The sequence below is a fragment of the Paralichthys olivaceus genome, chromosome 1, assembly GCF_024713975.1.
Source record: "Paralichthys olivaceus isolate ysfri-2021 chromosome 1, ASM2471397v2, whole genome shotgun sequence".
In the NCBI taxonomy this organism is placed as follows: Eukaryota; Metazoa; Chordata; class Actinopteri; order Pleuronectiformes; family Paralichthyidae; genus Paralichthys; species Paralichthys olivaceus.
The window spans coordinates 31,008,664-31,031,237 of NC_091093.1; the positions used below are offsets into that span (position 1 = coordinate 31,008,664).

The 22,574-nt window shown below is 44.1% G+C and overlaps 2 protein-coding genes across 19 annotated transcripts in view; both read right to left on the minus strand.

Moving 5' to 3' along the window:
- The window catches only part of ppfia1 (PTPRF interacting protein alpha 1), a 35,187-nt gene extending 26,968 nt beyond the window's left edge, over positions 1-8,219 (minus strand). For 14 of the 18 annotated variants that reach the window (XM_069527732.1, XM_069527756.1, XM_069527717.1 and 11 more), the window contains exons 1-2: positions 7,173-8,207; positions 5,365-5,634 (exon numbers count right to left, since the gene is read on the minus strand). In XM_069527732.1, the coding sequence (XP_069383833.1) occupies positions 5,365-5,634 (270 nt within the window). In that variant the 5' untranslated portion in view covers positions 7,173-8,207. Of the gene's footprint in view, positions 1-5,364; positions 5,635-7,172 lie in introns of all 18 variants that reach the window. The other 4 variants (XM_069527738.1, XM_069527715.1, XM_069527749.1 and 1 more) reach the window with 2 other exon arrangements.
- Positions 8,220-9,723: 1,504 nt separating this feature from the next.
- Positions 9,724-17,779, minus strand: LOC109641739 (uncharacterized). The gene is made up of 13 exons (XM_020106275.2): positions 17,621-17,779; positions 16,852-17,054; positions 15,971-16,108; positions 15,754-15,892; positions 14,589-15,666; positions 13,706-13,847; positions 13,476-13,619; positions 13,324-13,382; positions 12,519-12,709; positions 12,008-12,408; positions 11,439-11,538; positions 10,737-10,929; positions 9,724-10,644 (listed from the first exon to the last, which is right to left on the minus strand). The coding sequence occupies exons 1-13, from the start codon at positions 17,741-17,743 to the stop codon at positions 10,508-10,510; spliced, it is 3,048 nt and encodes a 1,015-aa protein (XP_019961834.2). The 5' UTR covers positions 17,744-17,779; the 3' UTR covers positions 9,724-10,507.
- Between the last annotated feature and the right edge of the window lie 4,795 nt (positions 17,780-22,574).

Genomic DNA, 22,574 nt, shown 5'->3' on the forward strand with positions numbered 1-22,574 from the left:
CTTTTTTTCATACGTCACTTTTCAAATATTCAGTTACAAGGGGCTTCACAGAGGATTTGCAGACAAATCGCAAAACACTATCCTCTGTGTACCTCAAGATTGTGGAGGATTAATATTGTCTTATGAACCTGACTGCAGTGTTTTTGAATCAAATGAGTCACAGTGAGTGCAGACAAATCCTCAAATACTGTGCAAGAGAAACAACGATGGTCATCTGAGGGATCGAGTATTACTCACACCAGGTCTACTGGATTTATTTCACTCCCATTAACTCACATGAGATGCCCTGTCGAACACGTCGCCCACAACACGAGACATGTTCTCACCTGCTCTCTGGTAAAAGTAAGGGGTGGCACCCGAGTGAAGCATGAAGGAGGTATGATAGAGACTTCATCGACACGCCTGTTCTCCTGCTGTGGAGGAGCTGTGCTGTGACAGCTCCTCCAGGAGAAGCCTAGATAAATTCAGGTTTTCAGTTCATGTGTGGAAAGCACTTTGCACCCATTAACTCCCGATAATGTCCGTAAGATGGGGTCCGGACATTCTCAGGAGTTCTTCTTTCACATATGAACACTGCAGCTCTCTGAACTCTCTGCAGCGTTAAGGTGAGGGGTGGTGCAGAATGAAGCAGGCAGGACATAACGTACAAACTCTGCTGCAGAGATCGGGTGATTTCGTTTACAGCACATCGACACCAGCGTTTGCTCTTATCACAAAAACCTCTCTGACCTCATCATCTTCCTAAATTAACATCTTGTGACATGTCGCCTTAATATAAACACTCGCTGGCGGCGAATCCTTCGGAGAATCTCCTCCTGTGTTCTCCCATCGGCTCATTCGGACGTTATCCACAGTTTTTACTAGCGACAGGAGAAACTGACTCGAACATTTGTGTTCTCACATACAGCTGGTCCGGATTGTTTCAGGAGATTATCATGTCTGAAAGCAGCTCTAGTGTCTAAATGGTACATGAAGCAACACCCCCCCACCCAGAGCTGTTTGTGGTCTGAGACAATTCAACACTTGAAGTGAAACTTTTGGAACAGACGTCTCTGAGGCCTCCATAGTTTACATGTAAGCTGCTGGACACACGCACACAAGTTACACCCGCCAGTCACTGACACAGGAAGTCCAATCATCTGACACATCAACTATCACACGTGAAGCTAAGAAGCAGAGGAGGATGTGAGAGGAGCTCAGAGGTCTCTTTCTATTTGACTCACATGCTTGATAAAACATCAGGGAGTCAACAAATGAAGTTTAAGATTTTAAGACCTTTTTAAAACCACTTGAAATGAAATTTAAGAACAAGCTTGTTATGGGAACACACACCAAGATAGTTCCAAGTATATCTGTTCCAAGTTAACACACTTCTGAGCGTTTGACTCCCACGTCTTGATCCCCACTGTCTAATACACACCACAGTTTGCTTCATTAACACGTCCACAAGAACTCATCATTCTCAAACTACTTATTGTTCAACTTACATTTCCCCGTGTTCACAAAGAGGCTGGAAGAGGCAGCGAGACCTCATAACCTCAACCAGAAACACAGTCACAATGCTGGGCACAATAATTTATCTGTAAAATATAATTTAAGACAATTTGAGACACCCTGAAAAATACTGCGTACAGACTTACATGCACTAAAACCCTACATTTATAAAGTACTGGCACACCATCACACAGGTTCAAGATGAGATACAGAAGAATTCATCCATCCTGTCTATAAAGTGAGGCGTGAGGAAAGGACAGTCCATGAGTGCTGCTCGATGTCTGGTGAGAAAATGTGAAAACATATGACTGAAGTGACGTTGAGCGCGTTGCTAACTGCTGCCACTCGTGTTTCTTTCACTGCCTCAACAATCTTTGCAGCAGTTGTGTGAACGCAGCTGGAAATTCACTGTTGACAGACACACACACACCCAGCGATGCCCACTTCAAGCAAAACTATTAAAAGCCACGGCTGACAGAGACGCTCTGAAATATACTTTACTGTAACACTTGGGCCCTAAACTTGCATTAGGTTAACAGAGAATATATATCCATTAAAACTGCTGCAAGTAAACAATCCACAAGAGGATATTTGATTGATGGGGACTCGGTCTAATCTGGCCTGTGCACTGATTACAAAAGAAGAAGAAAGCACCATCCGACGGGGCACCACTGGAGTTTGGAGAAGCTGCTGACGTGTGAGCAAGCTGCTCTGGAATGTTTGTGCATTCCAGTCAAAGGGTTCTTGCACCAGGACGAAGGGAACAAGAGAGAGAACTGCACCTCCCCTTCACCTACCTTCTCCCGCCTGAGGAGCCAGACTCAACACAACACAGCGGCTCCAGCTTCATTCATCTTAAAGGTTAATAAGAAGGTGTTTACAGTTATCAGGCACGTGGGTTATTAGGTTTTTACTGCAAACACACTGTTAATCTGCCAGAAGAGATTAGACTTAAAACACGTCTTTATCAAAAGACCTTTGTCGTATGATGTCTATGACTTTTACTATCTGTAAGTTTACTTTGTAAATTTCATATTGTTTGTTGTAAAGCACTTGTGATGAAAAGTGCCATTAAAGTTATTACTAAAACATATTATTAAAAGTTCTGTTCACACGAACTTTCTTCTTCAATCCACGACTAAAGTCTAAAACCGTCAGATCCTTTCAGGAAAACTGAATCTGGTATTCTCTCCTCAACAAGAGATCAAAACAAGAGAGCCGTACTGGCAGACAAATAGAGACACATGTGGTGGTGTCAGGTTTTCGTAAATATAAGGTCATCAAATTCCTCAAAAAGTACCAAAAAGGAGTTTTGGTTTGGAAATTTAAAATCAAACTTTGCTGAAAACGAAACAATTTTGTGAAGTGAATTAACTCCAGATTACAGCAGACGAAGTGTCTCTCCGTGTTCTAACAGCTAGATTTTCTTGTCTTCCAAATACAAATCCCAGGAGGCTGGGCGGATAGCCAAGAAGATCAGCTGACAACACAGAAGCAGCCGTGTGTGCAAGCACACGTATAAACTCCATAGCCTGACTGAAGACCCATGTTATTTCTATGATGAAGAAAATGAGGAGAAAGGAGATTTAAACCTTAGTCGTTCATTACTGACAACAAGACTGAGATTAGAAACCTTTTCCAATATGCTCGTCTGTGATCTTTCTAAGATACGTTGTACCTTGAACCTTTTTCAGACCAATGCATGAGGATGTTTTTGAAATGCTCCTCTGTCAACAGGATTACATCCTCTTAATACCTTTATCTTTTCAGCCTGAACAAATCCTTACTCATTGTATATAGGGTACTACTACTGATCCAATTTAATGAATTGTGTGTGTGTGTGAACATTTGAGAATGAATTAAGAATAATGACATTTGGACTTCTTACTCCTGAGTCACACTGGGTGCATGTGAGGTGTATGAAGGCTGTGACGCTGATTTACTGTGTGTCATCTGTTGTTTTTACAGTGTGTAGCCTTCTGGTATAACCACTGCAGCACTTTGAATTAAAGTAGGTCTGAGAACTCAACTAAATGCAAGAACTCTACAGGGTGAAGACAAGCATCTTCAAGTCCGAAAACACATGAATGGATTCAGTCAACACAAACTTTAGAGTGCTTTTACTTTGTAACAGGAAGAGAAAGTGCTGCAAATATAGATGTTTGTGAGTTAATTCCACAGCCAGACATTAAAACTGCGCTCCCTAGAAGAGCAGCTCAGCTCACTGACGGCCCACGTCGGCAACGTGGCTGCTCTAACCTGATAACATGGGCGGCGAAATGAAAAGCAAGCTGTTCCACAACGCACACGCAGCCGTCACTTTACATAGTATGCAAACATCAGTTCACCGCTAATACTTCCATCAGTTCAACAAACACTGAACACGCGCTTGCCTGGAGCTAGTCTGTGTGAATGCTACTGATGACTATTCTCTATTTCGACATGTTTATCAGTGTATATTTATTCTCACAATGCAGCAGAGTGAGGCCTCAGCATCCCACACTTGTGTGTTTGACATCACTTCCTAGAATGTGATGTTCCACGAGAGATGGGACGTGATGAGGTAGAAGAGAAACACCGTGTTAACTTTATAAAACTGGACGCTGGTTCAACCAAAGCTACACTAAGCTGATTGCCTGCCTCTTATGCATCATTGAAAGGTGGAAACTTGATCCCTTTGTTTTAAATTTAAGACCACAGCAGGTAGAAACATGAGTCAATAATATAACAGAGCGCTGCAAGCAGATGGACAAAGCTGGGATCGAGACTCCCTCCGCATTATGCAAATAGCAGAAACAGGAGTAGAGTTATGACTCTAATTACTGTAAGAAGCTTATTTCATATTAATTGTATGCACAGTAGTGCTGAGGTTTTCATATTTTGCAATAAGCATTGCAATAATGTACCATGTTACATTATTCCTCTGACATGTGGAATAATTTAACGTGAGAAATAAACACACCTGCAGTGCAACACTTTCTAAAAAACAGAATCCTTTCTTTCTTTCTCTCGGAGGACTTTGATCGGTCATTATGATATTTATTAAATTAGACTTCTCCATGATTATAGCGTGCCACGGTGGGCCTAATTTGCCTTGGTGCACACCCCGCTGCACATTGCAATCAGCGAACCATACAACGCACAAAACCAAGCCAGACTCTGGTACCACTTTGTCCACAGTGGGAGCCAAAGATCTGCAAGAGCCGTCATCCAAAAGTGAAACTGACACTTGGGCTAAAAATGCTGCGAGGACTCAGGCGGGAAAGGTGCTCCAAAGGGCACTGGTGTGTTTTTTAAGTAACACCCCAGTCTCACTGAAACAGTGACGCTGGTCAAGACAATATTTAGGGTCCCTCTGTTCCAAGCTTTGGTAAAAAAATGGGACGACAACAAGGAACGGAAAATAAATACGGCTGCATGATATCAGGAAAACATGTGATAACGTTGTGATGACAATAAGTAAACAAATCATAGATCATCCAGATGCTCTCACTTGGACATTTACGTTCACACGTGCACCTCGTCCGGAGAAAGTGTCTCCGCAGTTCATGTCTAAAGGCAGCTTAAGAGGGGCGATCAGGAGAGAGAGTGTGCACATGATAAAAAGATATGGCTGAAATGAAAACTAAACATTTAACTGGCGATTGATTTGATATCATTCAGAAAGCAGGCTGATAGCGTGACTGTTCATCAGTCCAACACAATGAGTAGAGCCTCGTCACGCACCTGTCTGCTTTCTGAACGTGATCTCTTATTACAACCATCATTTAGCAGCGGACAAGTCTCCATCATCTCCACGTACACATTGTAATCATCCAACTCCATTCCTGTGTTTTCCAGAGAAAATGAAGGACGTGCTCTCGGGCTTACCTGCGGCAAAGCAGTGTTGAGTTGTCTCTGCAGCGAGTCTCTTTCGTGGCTCACTTCGTGCAGTTTGCCCTGCGTCAAGCCCAGGTTCTCCTGAGACTCCCTCAGAGTCTCAAGAAGACGATCCCGCTCCTCCAGCATGGACACCATCAGCGACTCAAAGTGACCCTCTGAGTCAGACTGCAGCGGGGAGCCGGAGCCCCGTCGGCCGCTGCTGCCGATCCCACCGGGCCCTTCGGCCTCACTGATGGTGGGCATCACCTCGCACATCATCTACAAACATGAGACAAGAATGAGGGGGGGTAGAGAGAGGAACAACACAGAGCTGGGAGCATGGACAGTTTGTGAACTATAACATTTCATTCGTATAACAGACTAACTCTTCCCTTATGAAAGGGAGGTTCTCTGGCAAATTACATTCACTACAACTGTGAAAACTCTCTCCTATGATTTCTTGCACAAGCAGAATGTAAGACACACACACACTACAGGAGCAAAATGTTTTTTATCACTGACATCTGCAATTTATGCACAATAAACTAAAAAACCCACAGAAATGTAAAAGTCTGAACGTACACTGATTTGACTTGTGCGAGCAAATCTGAATTTGTTTTGGTTGGAAATTCTCCGTTTTCATTCAATCTCCAAAACAAACACTAAAGAACGTGGACGAAAAGATGAAGGAAACAATGAGAACTGTAACCAGTTCATTTTGTGGGGACGATGTCTTGCACATCCTCGTCTCAATGAATTGAAATGTGCAACTCACACATCGGGGGCTTCATTGTAAATGTGAGTGTTTTTCAATTTGGTTGAACGTTCAGGCTGTAAACTAAAGCAGTCTGCTCCTGACACAGTGGAGTTACAACAGTGGGCAAGTTGAAAAGTTTAAAAGCTGACATTACAGACACAACATCAGCCCACAGAACACCACACCACCTAACCATCATGGAAAGCTCAGTCACATCAGCTGACCCTGCTCAATGATTGTTGGTAATGGTTGACTACAACTAGAACACAGTAACAGAGTAGTTCAGCTACATGGGAATTGTTTGGAAAAGAAGACAGAGGGTTAAATAAATCACAGGCAACTAAGACGGCTGTGTGGTGTCTGAGGCCGGAAGGTCGGAGGAATTAGAGCCACCCTGCAGACTGAGGGGTTCAACAAAAAGCCAACAATCATGTGAGCTGGATTTACATACCTACGAGGGACAACAATTTACAAGTGGGACAAGCCAAACCGCCCCCCCGCCTCCATTCATCTTAGTGTCCTGCATCACCTGAGACACCGAAAGCCATTTGCTTTCAGAAACCACTGTATTTGGTTCAGGGCACCGTCCGGCAACTGTGTTCAGGAGCTGGGCCGTGCTCGTGACACACAAATGAACCATGCCGCGTTTATTTACCTACAACAACGCAGGTTTGACAGGTAAACACGTCACTGGGATTTATAACATACAAAAGCAACGCTCCATATACAGGTCAAGCCACCGAGCCACTGTGTTTATGAGGGGGAGGGTCACTCAGCATCCAGTGACAGATGGTGGGTCCAGACTTAGTGTGGACATGGCAGACGTCAAAAAGTAAAGATGACAGACAGGAAGAGGATGTGGAGGCAGGACACCTTCACTTTAAAAGACTTCAAACGAGCGAGGGCAACACCACATGTGACTCTTCTCAAAGTGTAACGTGGATAATTACTGATGACACCTCAGACAGATGAGGCTTCACCTCAATCACACAACTCTGTACCACGGTGGGTCACGTGGAGGAGGAACCGTGACCTTGTGCCCGGTGTTCCTGCGGCTCACCTTGGATGAAGAAGTTCAGGTGTCTCCGTGAGCCACGTTATTCTGCGACGCCGTGCAAACACAGTCCCGGTGATCCGCTGCGTGTCACCGGCCGACCGAGCTTCAACTCACACGTATCGAGTCCCTCAGCGGGTGGAAACTCTCCTCACAGGCGGGGACGACGAGGCTGCGAGGAGGGGACCATTTCCTGAAGGCCTCGCAGCGAACCCCGACATAAAGTGAGCAGGGACCGGGGCAGTACTCCAACTTTGGCCGGCTAACTCCGCCGCGTTAGCAGGCTAGCATGAAGTGCGCTGGCGCTGGGGGGGCGATGATAGCATACCTGGATGTGGAAGTGACGTGTCTGAGTTTGAGCTTTAAAACTTAACACGCGTCCTCAAATGAAAGTTAAAGTGCTCGAGGAGAACGCGGCGAGGTGACGTGGAAACAGCTGTAGCCTCGCGAGCTAACCCGGAGCCTCTTGGCTTGAAGTCAGTCTGGGTGTTAGCTACTAGCCCGCTAGTTAGCCGACGCTGTGCTAGTTTTCAGGTTCCTAACTTCGGCCAGACGCGAACCTAAAGACCCGCTGGCTGCGACATGAAAGTGGACAACATGACCGAAGACGTCGCGTCCGTGAATCTCACATGATCCGAAACAGCAAAGGAGCTTTTTCTTTTTCTTTTTCTTTAAAAAACCCCGGAACTCCTCAGCTCCGCTTAATCTCTGCAGCAGCTTTAGCTCGTCGGCTAACGTTAGCTTCCCGTCGCCTCGGCGGAGTCACGTCACCACATCGCGGTGTTGAAAACTTCCGACGTTATCGAGGATTCTGCTCCGCGGACAGAGCTGCGAGCCGCGGCCGAGTATTCCACCGGGTTCCGTCCGGGAGCGGGGGCTCGCTGGGGCTTCTTCCAGCGAAGGGTGGGGGTGGGGGGGTCCGTCGGTCCGGTGCTTCCCGGTCGCCACTGCCAGCCAGCCTCGGCAGTCGGGACAGCCAATGGAGGGCTCCGGGTCTCTAGCGCCTCATGAGCCTGGAGTCTGCGGGAGGAGAGCGAGTCCCGGGCCGGCAACAGGAGGAGGAGGAGGAGGAGGAGGAGGGGAGGCAGCAGCAGCTTCTGAGAGGACCAGAGTTCAAACTGCTCCAATTAATTATTATCTCTAATTACCTTTTGATTCTTCATTCATGAGCCTCAGGTGTCACTCAGCTCATCCACAGCCTCCATACCACTAATGAGCTGGTGCCATTTTCTTAAAATAAAGATATTTATCAGTTATCACCCATGGATCCACATATCAACCATATCCAACACAAATACAAGAAATTCAATCAAAGTATAAAATAATGTATTTTAGTTGTATATTGTCCCCTACAACACTGAAATAGAATTGCCATAGAATATAATAGAAAATAAAATTCAACGTTGAAATGACCTCTGAGAGGTTTTCTTACATGCTAATAAAGGAAATGTGTGTGGATGGATCTTTAGTACAGATAATGTAACCCACTGAGAACAGAGACCCTCTCCACTGAATGTCCTGACCTACATTCAGCTGCTGCACATGAAGTTTCTGATTAAAAACGATCCATATTGCTGCACTCACTGTTCATAGAATAGCAGCACCATCTTGTGGTGCTTCAACACTGTAGAATTTCTATTAATGATGCAGAGTCTTCATCCACTTTATGTCTATGGGTCCTAAAAATGCGTGAAAACATTCATCCATTCAAATATCTGCCGGAGATCTAGTAACTGAAGGTCATAGCATATACTAATACTACTACTACTAATAATAAGGATTTATATAGGGCCTTTCAAAACAAAGAGGACAAGTGAAAACAAGAAATCAAAGAAGCAAATCAATACAATAGCATTTAAAAAGATATTCAATGAAATCTAAAATCAAAGACAGCAAAAAAAAAGACAAAACAAGAAACAATGACGTGAAAAGCATTCAGTAAAAGAGATGATGTTTAAACAGACAGCGAAGTTTCACGTGAAGGTAAAATATTTTTGAGGTCTGTGTGACAAAACATCACATTGGCCAATGGTGTGCTGATCTGGAGTCAGTTAGAATTTGGTTTTAAAAATAATTTATTTTGAACTGTAAAAAGAATATCAGTCCTGAGACAAAACCGCAGACCTGGCAACCCTGATCAAGGTCCCCTCCACCTTTGGTCTTCAGTCTTGACCGAGGGGTTTCTGACACGTGCTCAGCAGAAGATTTACACATTTGTGAGGACTGGTTGAGGAGCTCTGCCAAGTGGCCTGGTGGCAAATCCTGCAGTGTTCTGAAGGTCAACAGTGAAACTGTAAAATCACTTCTAAAACAACAGGCAGGCAGAGAAGGGCGGGTGAAATAGGGAAGAGATGATCGTGATTTTGAGATTAGGTTAAGAGTCTGCATTTTGAACACGCTTTGAAGGTGATGGGTTTTATCAGATAACCGACTGATTATGCTTATTGTATAAATATAGTTTTTATTTGAATTGGAAAACAGAAAATAGTATTCAAGTGAAGCACAAGTAGTTAGACCAGAAGTATATTTGAGTGGAAAAGAACTCACAGGAAATTACTCAGTATTAGTATTTGTTGTTTATTTTTAAGCCAAACATTAAAAAATCATCCAGTTTTTCAAAAGTGAAAGCGACATCAACACATCTGCTTTAGACTGTTGATCAAACAAAACTGAGAATTTTTCCATGAATTAAGAAAATAATGGTCAGGTGAAGCGATGATGATGATGATGAAGCTGCAGCCTGAATCACCATGGTGACCACCCTTGGACCATGAAAAAGAGCATCACGTGCTGTTGGTTCATTCCTCCAGGTGACAAACATTTGGATTTGGCAGTTTGTAAATTTTAGGTAGGTCTTGTGATGACTTTTATCAGGAGGTTACATCTTTAATTCGTTAATGTACATAAACAACTCAGAGCTACAGCAACAGCACTCGACCATCCCACATGAATGACTTACGATTCAACAAACACTTCAGTGTGTGAGACAGAGATACAGTTTATACACAGGAGGTGTTATGAGACTCGTGAGAAATGTGTGTTTTGGAGAGTAAAAACACAGATGTCAACCAGAATACTTGTTTTAAATCACATTGTATCACAGCACAAATGGAACAGTTAGAAAACTACATGAGACCCCCACCTGTTAAGACTACACACCTTTCAGATTTGTTCACTATAAAATTTAAATCTTAAAAAAGCTGCAGACATCCACAAGGATGTTGATATGAAGTCTGTCTACATTAGCACATGAAAAGATACATCAACACCAGGCAAAAAACACAAAAAAAGACTTTGTGCAGGTAATGAAAATAAAACAGGTACTTCCACACGCTGCTGATTTAATTCTCAAAAGTTGGCAAAGGTTGGTATTGGACCTTTGACACTCTGGCTCTGTACATGATCATTCCGCAGACCATGCCGACAGCTGCAAGAACACATCCAGCGATGAACACCATGTTCAGATTCAGGTTGGTCACTGAAGAAAAGAAAAACACAAAGTGAGTCGAGCTTTGTCTAAACTCAACCATGGGACTCTGACGAGGCAGGTGTGCTCCATGTGTGTCATACCTGAGGCTCTGGTGCTCTCTGACGATCTCCGTAAGCGCAATGGCCCCTGGGAAACGAAATGATTTGCACTCTGGATGACAGCCTCTCTCTTCCAGCGTCGGGGGCTTGAAAACGTAGAGTTCATGCATCCTTTTGAACACCTGGTGCCGGAGTTTCCTGCTTCACACATCATGACTGAGCAGCTGATGTACACCTGGACACAACCAGTGATATGTCAGCAGACGTACAGATCTGGAGTCAAACATCTGCTCTAGTTGATCCTCAGTTACTGTGAAAGGTTTTCAAAACTTGTCCAATCAGAAAAATAAAAGATATAGTTCAAGTTTTTTTTGGCTAATTCGCTTTCTTGCTAGATACCTCCACTGTCACAGGCGCTTGTTATCTTAGTTCAGTGTATAGAATGGAAATAGAAGGAAACAGCAAATCTGTCTCTGTCGGTAGATTTACAAGATCGACACTGAAGCATCATCTCTGAACATCACTAAATGCTTTGTTTCACCCTGAACTATTGGTACGAGTGTTCGGCTTCTCTGTCTCCTTTTAATCCTCTAAGTTTTACTAAAAGTTGTATATCATGGATTTTGCATCAGCGTATATGTTTTTTTAAATATATATATATATATATATATATATATATATATATAAAATGAATGTACATTGTCCCTTTTGAATAAGTAAAAGATGTTATAATCCACTGCTGACCTGATCGTGCAGCCCGATGAACTTGAAGGCCTCCATGCTGAACTTGAATTCTTTCTGGTGAGCGGGGGAGTGGATCTGAACAGTTGGATCAATTTGACACCTTTTCAAAGTAAGAAAAAGGAAAAAACATGGTGAGAGCAGTGCCCCTGCACCTAAATGCCACTGGGGGGAGCATTGGTGACACCAAGACAAGACATATTGGATGGGACATGGACCAAACTAAAAAACTGAGTCAAGTTAATGTTTGTCAAAGATGGTTTCTGTCATTTTACTTCTTATCTCACAGATTTTTCTTCAGTGTTCAAGTTTCTCATCAGTTTGGTTTTAATTAGTTATTTGATTATGTAATAACAGGCTGAGATCATGATTGACAGCTGAGCCTGATTGGCTGAGCTTGTGTATGGGTGGGACCTGGGCAGGTACAGGACGGACATGACAGGGAATCGTTCGCACTGTCGTTCAAAGGCCCAGCTAGCTGCAAATCTTTTTACATATTTTACATCCTTTCTTGAAGTCACCTTTACTCCTGACAACAGACACCTGCCTTCAAACAGTAGAATGTGTTTTACCCATTTTCAAAGATGGAGTAGGTTTGGTGGTAGTTGGGGTTGTCGTATGGTGAAGCTTGGCAGGACTCCACAAACAGCTCGGTGTTGTTGAGGGAAGAGGTGGCCTCGATCTTCATGTAAATCCTGTCCCCAATTTCGTACACCAGAGGATAGGAGTTTGGATCGATCATGGTTTGGAACAGGTTGTTAGGGTAGAACTCAAACTGGTAGGTGAACGTGCCGAAGCCCTTCTCCCACACCGTGATGCTCTTCCTGTGTACCACAAAGCTTAATGACACGTTTCCTCGTTTTGGGTACCGGCAGTAGAACTGCAACTCCAACTGGTGCTTCCTGGTGATCAGGTCTCTGGGGTTGTCCACCGTGGTGATTTCGTTCTTGAAGATGAGGTTGTCATCGTCTTCCTGCAGGACAGAAAGTTAGGAATTCAGTGCTCATGCAGTAACCGACAAACAAGAAGCAGCACTGGTAACTGACAGTGTGTAGAGATGAGATGAAATGAGGCCCTCGTTACCTCGATCTGAGTGCCGCAGGCGTTGAGGGGGATGGTGGCGATGATGTGAGTGCTGTTGGATTGTCTCTGGAGGCTGCAGGCCGTGTTGGAGGGATCACTGAGCTTCAGATGATCCTCATGGAGTTGAGGGAATGAGGCTTTCTCAACCGATACTGTCATTGAGGACTCACTGCAGATCACATGGGATTTAACTGGAACAAGAGAAGGACATTTTAAACCACAACCTTTTCCGTAGTATATATCTAGAGAAATATAATTCATATTCTATGTGATTACTGGTATTTAATTTATATTTCATGTTGATGTATGTTAGCTATTTTTGTTGTCAGGATTACCATGACGACATCAGCCTTATTAATGTTTAGTTCAGCCCTGTGTTTTTCTGCCCTCTGCTGGTCAAAAAGTGCTTAATGCGGCTTTAAGTTGCACAGAAAACATAAACAAAACATAGACTGTAAGTTAAGAGGCCCAAAAGTGAAGCCAAATCATCATGACTGCCCCCTGGTGGCTGGCTCTGGTAGTGGTCATAAACTCTGAATGCAAGCCAAAAGTGCAAGAAGGGACCACAGGAGAAAAAGGAGATGCATCGTCCATCTTCATTTATCATTTTAACCAAAAGGAGTCAATGCAGGGAATCATTCTGACAGTTCAGTGGTGGCTCTGATTCTTGTTTGGAGACTTCTGTGCTTCCACCTGCCTCTTGAAATAGGATCAGCTGGACCAAGGAACCACTTCTTCCACCCTTTGCTATATCACTAGAGTTACAGTTCCATTTTCAATGCAGTGGTGTATCCTGGTGACTCACCTATTACATTCCTGATGTCCACCAGAACACACCTCATCTCGGACTGATAGATGGCAGATCTGAAAAATATATGCAAACATATGTGAAAAGTTAAACGATGATTTCCAACGCACATGCTGATTGTGTCATTAGAGGAATTAAGTCAGACTCACGATCGGACTGCTTCAACAGCAAAGCAGATCACGTAATGGTGTCCAAGGTCTCTTTGGATCGGTGTCCACCTGATGACAAACTCCCGACGTGTGTTCCAGTGCTTGGTGATATTCATTGGCCCACTGACGACGATATTGTTTATTCTGCGTGAAAACAGAATATAGTTATCTTGCTTGCTGAGATGTTTTGTTGCCACAAGGCCTCAGCAATCATGTTGGTTTTCACTTACGTTGCGTGTGTGGCCTGCGCTTTGACTGTGATTGCCACTTCCTTGTTGACCTCTGCTTGGAAACGCTCTCCATTTACAGGTGTTGGGGGCAGAAACTTGGGCAGGAAAACTCCCTCCTGACAAGACGGAACAGGGGGGTCCACTGGAATTTAAAAAATGTCAAAGTGTGATAAGTATTGAACAGTTATTAGCAAAGTGCTACGGAGTCTTTTGTTAGTTGTAAAAGTAAAAAAAAACAACTTAGTAAAAACCAAGTATCTCCAAAAACCTATGATTGCTATGTTGAAAGAATATCTCCTAAGGCTAAATAGTCATTTTTAAACTTTTCATGAAATGAAAAACATTTAGTTCGAAAGCCAAAAATACAAGAGTTTTGGGATATATGTGATTTTTTACAATGTAAAAGTAAAAAAATACATGACAAAATAACAAAGACACAAATCATGGGGGGTGTTACAGTACGAGCACATTTTAAAGTTTGATTCAAATGAAGCTACTGACTCTCTGCTGTATTTCCTCAGACAGGATGTTCCAGAACTTCAGGGCTCTTTTCTAAACCTGTGTTCCCTGAAGACCTCAACCGAGAATCTGGAACAGTTTAAGGATTCTGCCAGAGGCTTTCAAAGTACATGCAGGGTTGTTTGAGTATAAAAGATCCACAAAAACTGAGGAGTCAGACCATTAAGAACCTTATAAGTAATTGAAGACAAAATATTCTATTAAGTACAGGAAGCCATGATCTCAGTATTTCTTTTAAATTGGCTGTGGTTTTATCTCACTGAGCGTAGAGCAGCAGCGACAGGACCTCTGCTTGGTGGGACTTAAAAAGAATTGGCTCATTAAAGAAATTGTCATGTGCCAGGAAACGTAAAAACATACTTACCAAGCAAAGAGAATTGCAGAGGAAGTTTGCTGAGAGGAGCAGTGGTTGTGGCCGTGGTTGTGGTTTGGATTTTGGTTGTGGTTGGGGCTGTGGTTGTGGTTGGGGCTGTGGTTGTGGTTGGGGCTGTGGTTGTGGTTGGGGCTGCGGTTGTGGTTGTGGCCGCGGTTGTGGTTTGGGTTGTGGTTGTGGTTGGGGCTGTGGTTGTGGTTGGGGCTGTGGTTGTGGTTGCGGTTGTGGTTGTGGTTGTGGTTGGGGCTGTGGTTGTGGTTGGGGCTGTGGTTGTGGTTGTGGCCACGGTTGTGGTTGTGGCCGCGGTTGTGGTTGTGGTTGGTGTTGGTGTTGTGGTTGTGGTTGGGGCTGTGGTTGTTGTTGTGGCCGCGGTTGTGGTTGTGGTCGGTGTTGGTGTTGTGGTTGTGGTTAGGGCTGTGGTTGTAGAAAACCACCACCTCCACCATGGGTCCATAGTGGGGATTGGGGTTGGGGTTGGGCTTGTGGTTGGGGCTGTGGTTGTGGAAAACCACCACCTCCACCATGGGTCCATAATGGGGGTTGGGGTTGGGGTTGGGGTTGTGGTTGGGGCTGTGGTTGTGGAAAACCACCACCTCCACCATGGGTCCATAGTGGGGGTTGGGGTTGGGGTTGGGGTTGTGGTTGGGGCTGTGGTTGTGGTTGGGGCTGTGGTTGTAGAAAACCACCACCTCCACCATGGGTCCATAGTGGGGGTTGGGGTTGTGGTTGGGGCTGTGGTTGTGGTTGGGGCTGTGGTTGTAGAAAACCACCACCTCCACCATGGGTCCATAGTGGGGGTTGGGGTTGTGGTTGGGGCTGTGGTTGTAGAAAACCACCACCTCCACCATGGGTCCATAGTGGTGGTTGGGTATGGGATTGGGGTTGTAGGAAACCACCAAGAGGTGACTGCTCTCTTTCCTCTCCTCAAAGTCAGAGGAGCCCGGACGGATCTGGACCCGTCTCTGTATTGCAGATTGATGTAGCCTTGTGGGAAATCCTCCACCACCAACTCAAATCCAAGAACCCTGGTGTCAGCTCGGGTGTTGTTGTAGTGCAATTTGCAAGAGTCCTATCAATGTGAATATTTTTATTCAAGGGAGGCAAAGCATCAATGCATTAAAATAGAAAGTATGGAGAATCTGATTTTTCAGCTGACCTGGTCTAAGAGGAAGCCTGAAGGCAGGTTGCAAGAGCTGCACTCCTTCCCCCTGACTTGTCCATATCGACATCGAACTTTGTCCCCATCAGGATCAAAAGACGTGAGCTTGTATGTCCTGGGGCAGTTCTGAGGAACTCTTGAATGGACACGATATGATGAGTTAGTAAAAAAGAGTTAAAGGTCGAAAGGTTCCAGGGATCTGCAGGAGACTTACCGGAGGAAAGGTAGGATGGCGATGTCTGGGGATCTGTTTGGTTGCTTGGTGTCAGACCTTTTTCCCAGATCTACCTCAGTCAGCAGATGCCAATTGCGAACCGGATTGGCCGCACTCACCCAGCAGCAGCTATCTGCCCTGGTGTGTGTGGAGCAGATCGAGGTGTGTGAACATGACTGTTGTCAACGAGGGTTGATAAATTAGTGAATACATGTTAAGAGCAGGTGAGGCAGTTTTATATATGAAGCACATCTCATACACAGAGGAAGATTCAATGGTGCTGCACACATTACCAACAACACCAGGACAACATTCGGAGAAATCAAGTCAATATATTGAACACAGTTAATATTAAATATTTAGTTCTAAAGCTATACTATAGACTATAGCCTGTAACTATAGCAGGTAACTATAGCAGGTAACTATAGCCTGTAACTATAGCAGGTGACTATAGCAGGTGACTATAGCAGGTAACTATAGCAGGTAACTATAGCCTGTAACTATAGCCTGTAACTATAGCAGGTAACTACAGCAGGTAACTATAGCCGGTGACTATAGCAGGTAACTACAGCAGGTAACTATAGCCGGTGACTATAGCAGGTAACTATAGACGGTAACTATAGCCTGTAACTATAGCAGGTAACTACAGCAGGTAACTATAGCAGGTAACTATAGCAGGTAACTACAGCAGGTAACTATAGCCGGTGACTATAGCAGGTGACTATAGCCTGTAACTATAGCAGGTAACTATAGCAGGTGACTATAGCAGGTAACTATAGCAGGTAACTTTAGCAGGTAACTATAGCCTGTAACTATAGCAGGTAACTATAGCAGGTAACTACAGCCTGTAACTATAGCAGGTGACTATAGCCGGTACTTACCTCATCTGAAAAGGTTTGTCACTTCTGACATCAGTCGTAGTGATGGTTTCAATCTCACAAGTGTGTCCATATCGTGATACGTTGGCGTTGGCGTCGATATAACCCAACTGGGTTATAGAGACATTGCCACAGTTGCTCCCGTAACAGTGCCACCAGTGAGTGTAGCCACACCACCTGAACGTTGACCTGCTGCGAAGGTCCACCTGCAGAGAAAGATCACACTGAACACTGTGCTTCCAGGTGGTTGCTCCAGGTGGTTGCTCTGCTAAACTGAGGAAAATGAGATGCAGCGCTCACATCACTTCCTCCCTTCAGTTAAATTCAGGATTGATTTAAGATTCTTTAACTTTTTTTTAAAGCTCAGGATGTTCTGTTCACAGAGCTACTAGCTGCTTTGCTCCAACATTTTCCAACCAACACCTGCCACCTGAGGCCGGTAACTAAGGCCGGTAACTCACGGTAACCAAGTTTAATTCATGTCGTCGTTGTATTGTAACCTTGCCTACATAATTGCTATAGAAAAACAATTAGATTTTGTTCCAAGCCAATTAGGGGCAAGAGTCAAAAGTTTAACAGCATCCAAATCTTTAAGAATTAATAATGTAAAATTTATAAAATTACTATAATAGTTCCAATTTTTTTGTGACCTTGATGCTGAACTAGAAAATCAAACAAAAGAAATAAAGTCCACACAAACCAAAGAAAACCACAATAATGAAGAAGAATACGACTCTTGACATTGTCTCTATGTCATCATCGCATCTCTTACCCTAAACGTTCCATCAGGGTTCTGTCCTCTGTAGGTGTAGGTCGCCATTCCCCCAAAGTTATGTGACGCAGACGCCAGTGAGACCAGGAGCAGCTGAAGCAGTAGCACCTCTGTGGAAGCCATGGTGCAGCGAACTGGTCTGTGCCCGGGTGCCTCTCATCCACCTGCAGCATCTTTATATACTGTTGACTGGAGTAGATGGAATGCACATTCGGATTGAAAACAATGCAGCACCTGCAAAACCAGTTTGACCATTGAAAAAAAAAAAAAGTAGTTTCTCAGAAATGAGAGTTTGAATTTTATGTGTGTGGAAAAAAACAATTGTGTCATATATGTGTGACACTGAGCTCAATTTCACCAGTTGCAAGCTCTAACGATAGATTAGAAATCGTCCGAGCGGAGGAACTCGAACGTTTTCGTGATGAAGTTAAAGTTTTGAATGAACTCCCTGACTGTCAGAGCAGAGCCTGCTGCCTCACACGTCTTATACAAATCAAACCACAACATAAAAAAGTTAGAACATATATATCTTCAATATTGTTGAAGGTAAACGGGAAATTGAACGCACTTTGTTCAGCCCAGTGAGACAAATTGTGATTTGTTAATATGGGCTATACAAATAAAATTTGATTTGCTGGTTGTTCTTAGTTGGATGTGGTATGGCAATGATATTATTTGGTTTATTGGTCAGATCAGTGAACTGACGGCCACCAGGATCATCCCATCAGCGCTGTCCGTCAGGAATCAGCAGCCGTCTGTACAAACTGGGTTTAAATGTGATGATTCATCTAAACGTTCAATATTCTGTCCTGAGAGCAGGAACTTGGGCACATGTTGTTTTTGCAGTCGTACATTTTCCCAGTATTTGATTGATAATTGATAATTGATAAACAGGGTGGTAGCTTCAAGCAATAATACAAACATTCAGGCCATAAAATTGTAGACAAAAGTGAATCTTTATTTTCAGCATTGGTTCAGACTTTGTTGATGCATAATGGTCTTCTGTAGTTTTCTTTGTTTCTTAATTTGCGGTTTCAGGTTACAAAGTTGTGCTCGACAAGCACCCATTTACCGTAAGTGTCTGAGATCTAGGAGGAAACAAAGGCTCAGAACATTCCACTGAGCCCAGCAGGATGCAGTGACAATGTTTATTGAAAGAAGGCCATTTTTAGACCTTATTGTTTTGGCGTGACCATGTGACAGCTCGGTTAACCTGAATATCTTAGACACACCTGGGATAAACCGACATACCTCAATCAATCTACAGTCAGTTACAGGAAACAGCTCGTGTTCTTTTGAAGACGTTACAGCTGTGGTCGGCGCAGCTGATCGGAGGCTTGAGAAGATTCTAGACGGGCCGGGCTGCTTGTTGAGCCACGAGGCTGTGACGAGGTCACTAAACTGAACAGATTTGTAAAAAGATGACCACACATCAGCTTTTAGCAGCAGGACTGTGGCACTTGGACACAAGCATTTGACTAATAGCGGATGAAACTAATATAAATTAGTTATTTTAGATGCGTCCACATTCCAAACCTTACCAGGTGAGATTGACATCAGCTGTCATTAGGAAGGTGTGTTGCTGTCAACACACGGAGCCCTGCCAGGTTATGATGCACATCACTAAAGTGTCAGTGTTCACAGATGTCTTTATCACTCTCTGTGACCAGCTCATGTCAGAAAGACAAAAGGCAAAGTTATCTGAAATGCAAAATATCATCTTGACCGGATCAGGGTTTCACTGAGTCGAGAGTTATCACATCACATATCTTTGTGGGAGCTGCATGCAACACATTTCTTTTCCAACTCTGTTGCACGTTGGCTGACCTGGTGTTTACTGTGAATCACCCTCTTCACACGAAGAGAAGCAACAAAATCAAACAACTCTGACATGAGAGCGGGAGCGAGCTGGCTGAGATATCTGTGAGTCTGACAGACGTCCTCGCCTCATGACCAGAAACTTGGCAGCAGCTGTTTCCACCATGAAGCCTCTTACCGACCGAGTGTTTCAGGATAAAAGTCCCTCTTGTTGCAAAGTTGCAGAACTTTATGATTAACAATCCAGTTAAAATCCAAGAATGAAACCAAACCTGTCAGAGGACACGGACTGAGTACTTTGCTTTGGCAGCTCTGATGTGTCTCTGAGGTCCGAGCCAACATCTTCTCTGTCTGTCTCTCTTTCTCTGTCCGTCTGTCTCTCTGTCTGTCTGTCTCTCTCTGTCTGTCTGTCTCTCTTTCTCTGTCCGTCTGTCTCTCTTTCTCTGTCTGTCTGTCTCTCTTTCTCTGTCCGTCTGTCTCTCTTTCTCTGTCTGTCTGTCTCTCTTTCTCTGTCCGTCTGTCTCTCTGTCTGTCTGTCTCTCTCTGTCTGTCTGTCTCTCTTTCTCTGTCCGTCTGTCTCTCTTTCTCTGTCTGTCTGTCTCTCTTTCTCTGTCCGTCTGTCTCTCTGTCTGTCTGTCTCTCTGTCTGTCTGTCTCTCTTTCTCTGTCCGTCTGTCTCTCTGTCTGTCTGTCTCTCTCTCTGTCTGTCTCTCTTTCTCTGTCCGTCTGTCTCTCTTTCTCTGTCTGTCCGTCTGTCTCTCTGTCTGTCTGTCTCTCTGTCTGTCTGTCTCTCTTTCTCTGTCCGTCTGTCTCTCTGTCTGTCTGTCTCTCTCTCTGTCTGTCTCTCTTTCTCTGTCCGTCTGTCTCTCTTTCTCTGTCTGTCTCTCTGTCTGTCTGTCTCTCTTTCTCTGTCCGTCTGTCTCTCTGTCTGTCTGTCTCTCTCTGTCTGTCTGTCTCTCTTTCTCTGTCCGTCTGTCTCTCTTTCTCTGTCTGTCTCTCTTTCTCTGTCCGTCTGTCTCTCTTTCTCTGTCCGTCTGTCTCTCTGTCCCTCTTTCTCTCTGTCTGTCTCTCTTTCTCTGTCCGTCTGTTTCTCTGTCTCTCTTTCTCTCTCTCTGTCTGCCTGTCTCTCTTTCTCTGTCCGTTTGTCTCTCTGTCTCTCTTTCTCTGTCCGTCTGTCTCTCTCTCTCTCTGTCCGTCTGTCTCTCTTTCTCTGTCTGTCTGCCTGTCTGTCTGTCTCTGTGTCTTGTGTGCATTATGTGCAACAGCATCTTTCTTTCTATTCGTGTAAGTGAAGATGGGAATTTTGGCATCAAGTCCGTCCAGAGGAGGACACCCAATGAAAATCAACATTTTGGGGACTTTGGAGGTTTCATCAAAATTCTAAACAAAGAGCCGAAATCAACTAAACCTCTAAATGTAGGCTGCTCTGCTTTTGGCAGGGTTAGGGTTTGCTTCATGGCGTCGTTGCATCAGAGGTACCACACTCTCTAAATTAAAATAAATGATGTGATGAAATACATCAATGCTTGTTTTCAATATCACATTCATTAACACACTCATAAGGTCATGGTGACCTCGTTTGTCTGGAAACTGTATTTACAGAACAACAAACTGGTCCTTTCTAATCAGCTTCACTCTGGACATTTAGCATTTAGCATTAGATTCCAAGCCTGACTCCTGTGCATTTTGATTCCAGGTTGAAATAATTGTGTCCCAGAGGTAAATTGATATTTCAGGACAAAAATGTAAAAATACAACTTACAACCTCAACAGGTTGAGAGACGCATGGCAGAGACACAGGGTGAGACGCAATGTAGAGACACAGGGTGAGACGTATGACAGAGAGACAGAGTGAGACGCATGGCAGAGAGACAGAGTGAGACACATTACAGAGAGACAGAGTGAGACGCATGACAGAGAGACAGAGAGACAGAGTGAGACGCATTACAGAGAGACAGAGTGAGACACATTACAGAGAGACAGAGTGAGACACATTACAGAGAGACAGAGTGAGACGCATGACAGAGAGACAGAGAGACAGAGTGAGACGCATTACAGAGAGACAGAGAGACAGAGTGAGACACATTACAGAGAGACAGAGTGAGACGCATGACAGAGAGACAGAGTGAGACGCATTACAGAGAGACAGAGTGAGACACATTACAGAGAGACAGAGTGAGACGCATGACAGAGAGACAGAGAGACAGAGTGAGACGCATTACAGAGAGACAGAGTGAGACGCATGGCAGAGAGACAGAGAGACAGAGTGAGACACAGAAAAGAAAGAGAAAAAAGAGACTGGACATTGCTGCCACTTTAAGTTAAGATGGTTGAATTTATGTTTGATCCTGACTCAGTGAGAAGACACATTTTATTTTTTATCTTTCATCACTTTGCTTTGGCAGCTCTGATGTGTCTCTGATATCTGAACCAACATCTTGTTATATGAAACAATACAATCGAATTATTATTGTTTTTATTCTTCCTCTGTCTGTCTGTCTGTCTGTCTGTCTGTCTGTCGGGCAGTTGTCCTCCAACCGTGTAATAATAATAACATTATCTGATTCTATGTGGTTTGACCTGTTCCCTGTCATTAAACAGTCAGATTTGTGTGTGAACGAAACTTGGTTTTCAGTGTCCCTGCAGCTTATCTGATGGTTTGTCCCTCTTGTCACAGGAAGTGAAAACACCTGTAGAAGAAGAGCTGTCCAACTCAAGTCCCCAGGCTGCACAGAGGGCAAGGAGCTGTGTGTCCGTTCCTTCATCATCATGTGCACTTCACTGAGCCCCGAACAACACACGAAACGAGAGGACCGGTTCTCAAGATATCAGAGACACAGGCGGACAGATGGACGGACAGGTGGACAGACAGACACACAGAGATTTCTGGATCCAGTAGATGTTTGTCGGATGTTCTCTGACTGCATTTCTTCTTAATCCTCCAAAACAATATCCCTTTGTCCAGAGATTTAAGACAGGAATCCAGCCTCCTCAGTTAATTAGAGCACGAGCTGCTTCTCATCACTGAAACCATCACAGTTAAAGTGCCCAGACACTTCACACACGTTTAACTGTGCTACTCTTCAACTAAACCTCTAAATGAAGGCTGCTCTGCTTTCGGCAGGTGGAGGTCCCAC